The sequence below is a fragment of the Jatropha curcas genome, chromosome 7 (assembly GCF_041381405.1).
Source record: "Jatropha curcas cultivar XTBG-Jc1 chromosome 7, XTBG_Jcur_1.0, whole genome shotgun sequence".
Taxonomy (NCBI): Eukaryota; Viridiplantae; Streptophyta; class Magnoliopsida; order Malpighiales; family Euphorbiaceae; genus Jatropha; species Jatropha curcas.
The window spans coordinates 28,824,284-28,832,731 of record NC_143157.1 but is presented as its reverse complement, the minus strand read 5'-3'; the positions used below and the strand labels follow the sequence as shown (position 1 = coordinate 28,832,731).

General features: G+C 34.5%; 2 protein-coding genes and 1 non-coding gene across 3 annotated transcripts; all 3 read left to right on the top strand.

The window, feature by feature from the left end:
• Positions 1 to 725: 725 nt before the first annotated feature.
• LOC105631839 (bifunctional 3-dehydroquinate dehydratase/shikimate dehydrogenase, chloroplastic) lies at positions 726 to 5,328 on the top strand. The gene is made up of 11 exons (XM_012214034.4): positions 726 to 947; positions 1,157 to 1,410; positions 1,500 to 1,605; positions 1,787 to 2,005; positions 2,787 to 3,133; positions 3,410 to 3,473; positions 3,587 to 3,695; positions 3,779 to 3,922; positions 4,246 to 4,394; positions 4,833 to 4,995; positions 5,091 to 5,328. The coding sequence occupies exons 1-11, from the start codon at positions 924 to 926 to the stop codon at positions 5,129 to 5,131; spliced, it is 1,620 nt and encodes a 539-aa protein (XP_012069424.1). The 5' UTR covers positions 726 to 923; the 3' UTR covers positions 5,132 to 5,328.
• A 221-nt stretch (positions 5,329 to 5,549) lies between these two features.
• LOC105632193 (Tetratricopeptide repeat (TPR)-like superfamily protein) lies at positions 5,550 to 7,859 on the top strand. Its single transcript, XM_012214519.4, has one exon. It carries the CDS (start codon positions 5,920 to 5,922, stop codon positions 7,789 to 7,791), a length of 1,872 nt encoding a protein of 623 aa, XP_012069909.1. The 5' UTR covers positions 5,550 to 5,919; the 3' UTR covers positions 7,792 to 7,859.
• Positions 7,860 to 8,020: 161 nt separating this feature from the next.
• On the top strand, positions 8,021 to 8,092 carry TRNAP-UGG (transfer RNA proline (anticodon UGG)). The gene has a single exon. It is a non-coding gene; the product is annotated as a tRNA-Pro (tRNA).
• The last annotated feature ends 356 nt before the right edge of the window (positions 8,093 to 8,448 follow it).

Below are 8,448 nucleotides of genomic sequence, written 5' to 3'. Positions count from 1 at the left end.
TTCTAACTTTTTATTTTTTATTTATTTTTGCTTTATTTCAGAAAATACTAATAAAAAAGTATTAATTATTTGACTGATAAAAGGCGATTTAGTCAATTATTTGACATAATTAAAATTGAGGTTCTTATACAATTATTATAGTTATTAAAGATTCATACGCCAAACTTGGACAGAACAATCAAAACTACCGATGTGGCCAAAACCACCAAACTGACTTTGCCTTTGTGTGAAATCTGAACTCAACACAAAAAAATATAAAAACCCATGAAAAAATATGAAAAACCAACTCTACTTATGATTAATTAATGTTTGTCATGATGTTCCGCTTTTCTTTTATCAGACTTTGCAAAAGAATAAAACTTTTTCTACTCCTTTACGTTTTCATCAGTTCCAAATATAATAATTCATTCGTTTCAAAATTATTCTTTTTTTTTTTTTTTTTTTTTTTTTGCATTTTTCCACAATACTCTTATATGGCAGAAAATACTGGAAAAAAAAAAAAAACAATCTTTAGGATATATAAAGGTATATATAGAAAAAATAATTATAAAAAAATTTGTGTATAATTATAAGATTAACTTTGTGTTTTTCATTTATAATTAAAATTTAGTATTAATTTAATTTTATTGTCAAACAAAGAAAATAAAAATATTTTTTGGTTCAGGTTTATTATTTCCATTATGAATTTATGATCAGTTGTTCGTGATGGAGGAAAAATTTCCCTTGCATAAAATAACGGTGACTGCCAAAACGACGCTGTTTAACCGGACCAAACACCAAAGATGCGGATTGATCCAACTCTGAGAGAAGTTCCCTTCCGCCTGCCTACCAACCACGTCCTGTGCAAAGCTACTGTGATAAACCAGAGCAAATTGAGCAAATTCTCTATCTAAGAGTCGGCATTGCGTTTGCTCAAGGAAAACATGGACTCCACCGGCAACGTATTGGTAACTCTTCATTTTCTCCATTTTCCTTCTTTCTATGAATAAAAGCTAAAAAATAAATGAATAAAGAAGAAAGCAAAGCAATTCACTTTATTCCAAAGCTAACATTTCAATTCTGTCTATTATGGTTATATCTGATTCTTGTGAATCGTAAATTCTTTTCATTTCTAGTTTCTCAATTCTATCAACTTATTTCTTTCTTTCTTGCATAGTTGGCTTCATCGTCTACTGCGGTGGTGCAAATGGGCGCTGGAGGAGTAGGAGGTATGAGGAAGAATCCGACGCTAATTTGTGCTCCGATTATGGCGGAATCCGTAGATAAAATGATGATCGATTTTGGTAAAGCAAAAGTTAGTGGAGCTGATGTTGTCGAAATTCGATTAGATAGCTTAAAGACCTTCAATCCTCCTGATGACCTTAAAACCCTTATAACACGCTCTCCTTTGCCCACTATTTTCACTTACAGGTCCGCCAAGACCCAGATTCTCTTTTTTTTTTTTTGTTAATTATTCTTTTTGAAATATTAATTGGTTTCAATTTTAATTTTTTTTATAGACCAAAATGGGAGGGTGGTCAGTACGAAGGTGATGAAAACAAGAGATTGGATGTACTTAGATCAGCAATGGAGTTGGGAGCTGATTATGTTGATGTTGAGCTTCAGGTTATTTTTTAATCAATAATTTTTTAACCTGTAATATTTTTCAAAATTGGCATAATTTCATTATAACAAAAGAAGATTTATGCTTGTTTGTGCAACTTGCTTGAGTGAACTGTTTTCATTATGAATAGTGAGATTTGGAACTCAATGTGGTCCTTTTGTTGTTCTGTATTGTTTTTTGAAGGTTGCACGTGAATTCAATGACTCCATACTTGGAAGCAAACCGGCAAAGTGCAAAATCATTGTGTCTAATCACAACTATCACAACACTCCATCAGTTGAGGAGCTTGGTAACCTCGTGGCAAGAATACAAGCTGCTGGAGCTGATATAGTGAAGATTGTGACAACTGCCTTGGATATTACAGATGTTGCACGCATTTTCCAAATTACTGTCCATTCTCAGGTAAGCGGCGTGTGTAAAATGTTGATTTGGTGAAGGAGTGTATGATTTCTCCATGTTATTAATTATTTATGTGGATTGCATTAGCAAGAATGGGAATTAGGAACATTTTTCTGTTCAAATATTTTTTTTATCTATGGCTAGCGTCTTGTAATTTTGAGGTATATTGTGAGGAGAGATTCTAATTTTACGGGTCTGGGACGAAATGGTGCATATTTTCCTTCCTTTAATATTTTCATCACCCTTTCCAAAAGGGAAAATCCTTTCCCTTGATATTTTCCTCACATATTTTCTTCTTCCAAAAAAATCCTTCTTCCAAACAAAGGGTGAATGAGCTTCAAGTTGAAAGGAATTGCAAAAGGGAAAGAAGTTGATTTGCATTCTTGCATACTGGTCACAATGGCGCCCCTAAGTATGCGGTCAATTTGACAACTTGATACTATGTATTGGCCTTTGACTAAAATTAAGATATTTTGTCTAAGAAGAATTGCACTAGAGTAAGAACCCTTGAATGTGGAGGCATTTTAGACCAAAATGCTATAGAACTTACCATGCATGAAATACAACGTAACCCATTCAAGGCACTAGCAAACTAAGTTGTCTAGGATGTCATATCTTTTATTTGTTAATCAGCATTAGAGGTTTGACGTTGTTGTTTCTAAAAATTTTCTTCCTTTGATGTTCCTCATTTCTTGTTTGGTGTGTAATAAGTATAATTTTGTTTGTCTATTTTATTTTCTGAAACTTAATAGTTTATCTTGGCAACCTTAACTGTAATGTTTAGGTTCCAATCATTGGACTGGTTATGGGTGAAAGGGGTTTGATTTCTCGGATACTTTGTGCAAAATTTGGAGGATATCTCACTTTTGGCACTCTAGAGTCTGGAATTGTTTCAGCTCCTGGTCAACCAATGATCAAGGACCTCCTGGATCTATACAATTTCAGACAAATTGGGCCTGATACTAAAGTATATGGCATTATTGGGAAGCCTGTTGGGCACAGCAAATCACCTGTTTTATACAATGAAGCATTCGAGTCAGTTGGTTTCAATGGGGTGTATGTGCATTTGTTAGTGGATGACCTTGCCAATTTTCTCCGGACTTTCTCATCCACAGATTTTGCAGGATTCAGGTTCTATCTCTATGAGCATTGTCATTTGTTAAGAAATGTACTGTTCCAAATACTTGTTGAATTATGCTTTGGTTTTATAAACAAAAATTTTCTAGTATTTAACTCCTAGTTGGCAAGGATTCTAATCGGGTCTAAAAAAATAATTATCCTATATGTGTTGGTAGAGAGAATTCTCATATAAACAATGTTGCTTAATGAATTTGTTTTTGCAATTTTGAATGTGCTTTATACTTAATGCATTGTAATGACGTAAATTTGCTTTTTCTCTAAACACAGCTGTACTATTCCTCATAAAGAGGCTGCTGTGAAGTGCTGTGACGAGGTCGATCCTGTTGCAAAGGTAAATCTTTTCTCTGTTAGAAATTAGAATAGCTGATGAAGCTTGTTTTCTCTGAAGTGTTCAATATTTTCTTTTGTGGCATGGACAACTGGTATATTGATCGATTCTGGCAGTCAATAGGAGCAGTTAATTGCATTATAAGGAGACAAAGTGATGGGAAGTTATTTGGTTACAATACAGACTATGTTGGTGCTATTTCTGCTATTGAGGAGGGACTAAGAGGTTATATTGCATTTGGCAAGCTGGGACATTATTTTGAATGATTTTTCCTAATGATTTCTCAAGCTCCTTCCCTTGTTTTGCAGTTTCACAAAATATTAGCAGTACAGCTGGCTCACCTTTGGCTGGTAAGCTGTTTGTGGTCGTTGGTGCTGGTGGCGCAGGGAAGGCACTTGCTTATGGTGCACAAGAAAAGGGAGCAAGGGTGGTGATTGCCAATCGCACTTATGGTGAGGTTCCTTTATGAATTCACAAGCTGTTATATTTGAATATATGATTTAAAGTTATAATTCAGCAAATGTTATGTGCTTACAGATAGGTTTGAGCATTTATATATATCATTTGAATCTGCATGTGCATACGTGTATCCATGTATATGCATGTAGAAAGATCTCATGCATGGTGTACCTTTTTAAGCGAAATTCAAATGGTTTATTCTTCCACTGACAGTTTTTTGTTTTTTCAAGATTTCCTGTCCACCCCAGTTTAATAACTGCATTTATTTGGCTTGATGATGACACATGATTAATTTATTTATCATTTTGACTTCAAGATCGAGCAAGAGAGCTTGCAGAGATAGTTGGAGGAGATGCTATATCTCTTGCTGATTTGGAAAATTTCCATCCAGAGGATGGCATGATTCTTGCAAACACAACATCTATCGGAATGCAACCAAAAGTTGATGAAACACCCGTTCCTAAGGTTCAATCCCTATCATTCTTTTATTCCATTGTGAAATGATATGTAGCTTCTTAATTGGAGAAAACTATTGAAGGCTTTGGGCACTGGGCAGATTACAAATTTAAATTATTTTATGTTAACTTTCACTTTAACAGCCCCATAGCATGATATAAACATGAGTAGGAAAGTAATCAGTAAGGGCGTCTAAATATAACTTGTATCTGGTACAATGGTATTGTTCCTGGAAAGAAATGGACTGGAAATGGAATTCCGTACCTTGGCTCAATGAATTTACTAGTTGAGATAATCAAACTAGTTGCTTCATCGCTTTTATGTTTTATATCTTGCAAGTTTTATAATAAGTTTTGATCATTTCCTCCTGAAATAAATATACCAAGCTTTTATAATCCATTATAGGCACAGTCGGTTAACATAGTTAGCTGACTTCTATTTTTGCAGACTGCTTTGAGATTCTACTCCCTGGTTTTTGATGCGGTTTACACCCCTAAAATTACCAGACTCCTAAGAGAAGCAGAAGAATGTGGAGCCATAACGGTTTCAGGGTTGGAAATGTTTATTGGGCAGGCATACGAACAGTTTGAGAGATTCACTGGTTTACCTGGTAAGATTGAAAAATTGCCATTCTCACTTTTCTTCATTAGTTATTTATTAGTTGGTCCTGAGTTATTTATTTTCCGTGTCATTTTATTCTTGCAGCACCCAAGGAACTCTTCCGGAAAATTATGTCGAAGTACTAACAGGGTGTTGTTGGTAATCTTATGGATGCAACTGGTTTTCTTTTCTGTTCAATTAAAATTTTATTTTTACTTCTTTTCTGGACAATTTTTTCGAGGATTAAAAAAAGGAAGTGTAATTGCAGTTAATTTGAATAGCGACTTTCTGCAACTCAATTCTTTTGCTTGTGGAAATAGAATATATTTATTAATGGTGAAAACTGTCAGATACCTGTTAACAAAAAAATTTGAAATGTGAGTTCTTTGTGCATTTACATTTCTCAGGGGAGAGAAGAGGTTGGAATTTTTTTAAATTAAAAATATTTTACCTCAAAGTAACTGAATATTTTACCTCATATAACATGGGTATTTCTCCGTTTGACTCGTCAAATTGATCAAATCGCAGTTGAAGTAACTGAATATTAAATAGTTTTTTATTTTAAAATGATATTTTATCCATTTTTAATCAGCTAAAAAAGAAAATTCAACTGTTAGGTCATTCCTTTCCCAACCGGCAAGTTCGGTTTCAAAATATTACAGTGCCTGCTCTCGCAAGGCTAGAAATAGCTGGGATTGAATCCATTGACTTTTCAAGATAGCTCGCTAAATTCAATAATACCTTACCATTTCAGTCACTCCTTACAGATTTTTAATCAACAACAGTACAAGTGGTCGGTAGATCCTTCTGCGGCACTTGTATCCACCAAATAGGCAGTTGGTCAAAAAAAGATAAAAGGTTTCCTTTTTAAATAAGTACGAAGGCTCAGACTCATTTTAACGGTCCTTCCAGCCGCAAGCTCAAATATAATGACATGCATTCTAATTTGTTTCAAATAACCTCCAAGATTTCTGCTTTGGCAAGATCAGGTTGTATTACACACGCTCGCAAACTGTTCGATGAAATGCCGAATAGAGACACCGTTGCTTGGAATGCCATGCTTAGTAGCTATTCTCAACTGGGTCTTCATCAAGAATCTCTCTCTCTCTATTATCAAATGAGAACCAGCAACACCAAACCTGATCACTTCACTTTCTCTGCAACTTTAAGCGCATGTGCAGGTGCTGCCTCCCTTCTAAATGGAACCAGAATTCACGCTTTAGTCATTGTTTTTGGATACCAATCTTCATTGCCAGTCAATAATGCCCTTATAGATATGTATGGGAAATGTTTGAATGCTTTTAGCGCTGGTGAAGTGTTTAAAGAAATGGATGATACTAATGAAGTAGCTTGGTGTTCGCTTTTGTTTGCATATACAAATTCTGGTCAATTTGATGAAGCAAAAAAGGTATTCAATTTGATGCCTAGAAAGGTTGATATTGCTTGGAATACAATGATTGCTGGCCTTAGCCGATATGGTCAAATTGAAATGTGTCAGGATTTGTTTAGAGAGATGCAACAGAGTTTGTGTAAACCTGATCAATTAACTTACAGTGCCCTTATGAGTGCTTGCATTGAATCATCAGAGTTGTTATGCGGGCATATGTTACATGGAGTTATCATTAAGAGTGGTTGGGGCTCTGCAGTGGAGGCAAATAATTCAATTTTTAGCTTTTATGCTAAAATTGGTTCATTGAATGATGCTATTAAGGTGTTTGAATCAACTGAAATGCTAACACAGGTGTCTTGGAATGCTATAATTGATGCTTACATGAAAGTAGGAAATATCAATGAAGCATTTCTCATGTTTCAGCATTTGCCAGAAAAGAATGTTGTTTCATGGACATCTATGGTTACAGGGTATGCAAGAAATGGACATGAAGAAGAAGCTCTTAGCTGTTTTGTTAGCATGGTAAGAAATTCCTTACTTCCAGATGATTTTACGATTGGGGCTATCCTTCATGCTTGTTCAAGTTTGGCAGTTCTAGCCCATGGAAGAATGGTCCATGGGTATGCAATTCGGCGTGGTTTCAATTCTTATCTGTATGTTGGCAATGGCTTAATTAACATGTATGCTAAGTGTGGAGATTTAGATGGGTCAATTCGAGCATTTGATGATATTTATGTAAAAGATCTGGTTTCTTTTAATGCTATGTTGTTTGCATTTGGGTTGCATGGAAAAGCTTGTCGAGCTTTACAGTTATTTGATGATATGGTGGTATCTGGGATAAAACCAGATAAAATGACTTTCATCGGCTTGTTAACCACCTGCAGTCACTCAGGCCTGATAGAAGAAGGTCGTGCAATCTTCGATTCAATAAGGTTAGTTCATGGCCTTTCTTACGACGCAGATCATGTGGCATGCATGTTGGATATGCTTGGTCGGGGTGGCTACTTAGCAGAAGCGAAAGAGTTAGCTAGTAAGTACGCAAAAACAGGCGATGTTAAGACCAGTTGGTATGAGGCTTTGCTTGGAGCATGTTCTGCACATGGAGAATTAGAAATGGGGACTTATTATGGAGAGGCTTTGAAGGTTTTAGAGCCTCATAAAGAGATGAGTTATGTGTTGCAATCAAATTTGTACTCTGTCAGCGGGCAATGGAAGCAAGCAGCAATGTTTAGAAAGGCAATGGCGAATGAAGGATTGAGGAAAATGCCTGGTTGTAGTTGGATTGAAGTGAGAAATGAAGTGACATCTTTTGTAGCAGGAAACCGTTCACACCCATACATGGAAAATTTGTGTAAAATATTATATTTCCTAGAGTTTGAAATGAGAAATCCATCCTTAACTTGTACTGTGACTTGAGTGAATTCCAATTTTGACCTTTATAGTTATGGACGTGAAGACAAAGTCAAGTGACTTTTTTTATATACATTAAAAACTAAAATTCAGATAACTTTTTTAAGAGAGAACATGAACAGTTGCAAACGGAGGGAAGCCACATTCAAGAGAAATAGGATATTTCATATTTTTGTTGGAGGTGCGAGTACAAAATATTTATTATTTTTATGTTACCAAATGCATACAACAATCTGGGCATTTGGTCTAGTGGTATGATTCTCGCTTTGGGTGCGAGAGGTCCCGAGTTCGATTCTCGGAATGCCCCAATTGTATATTTTTATTTAAATAAAAGTTTCCTCATTTTTCCTTTTCAAAAAAAAAAAAAAAAGAAATAGAAAATATTTGTTTATCTTTTTTATATAAGAAAAAAGATTTATTTTTCAATAAGTTTTCTTTTTAGAAAAATTCTAAATAAATAACAAAATATTTTTTTCCAGTTCCATTTTGTCAGAAAGATTAATTATTTGTTTTAATTTACTACTTTTTCAAAAAAAAAAATTAAATAAAAAAGGGCATTCCGAAAATTGAACTCAGTTTCCTCATTTTTCTTTTTCAAAAAAAAAAATGAAATAGAAAATATTTGTTTATCATTTTTATATAAGAAAAAAGATTTATTTCATA

Coding starts and splice junctions, on each gene's coding strand:
- LOC105631839 (XM_012214034.4), top strand. CDS start 924: ATGGACTCCACCGGCAACGTATTG. Junction 1,411..1,499: donor CCCACTATTTTCACTTACAG/GTCCGCCAAGAC, acceptor TTTTTTTTATAG/ACCAAAATGGGAGGGTGGTC. Junction 4,996..5,090: donor GAGATTCACTGGTTTACCTG/GTAAGATTGAAA, acceptor TTATTCTTGCAG/CACCCAAGGAACTCTTCCGG.
- LOC105632193 (XM_012214519.4), top strand. CDS start 5,920: ATGCATTCTAATTTGTTTCAAATAACCTCCAAGATTTCTGCTTTGGCA.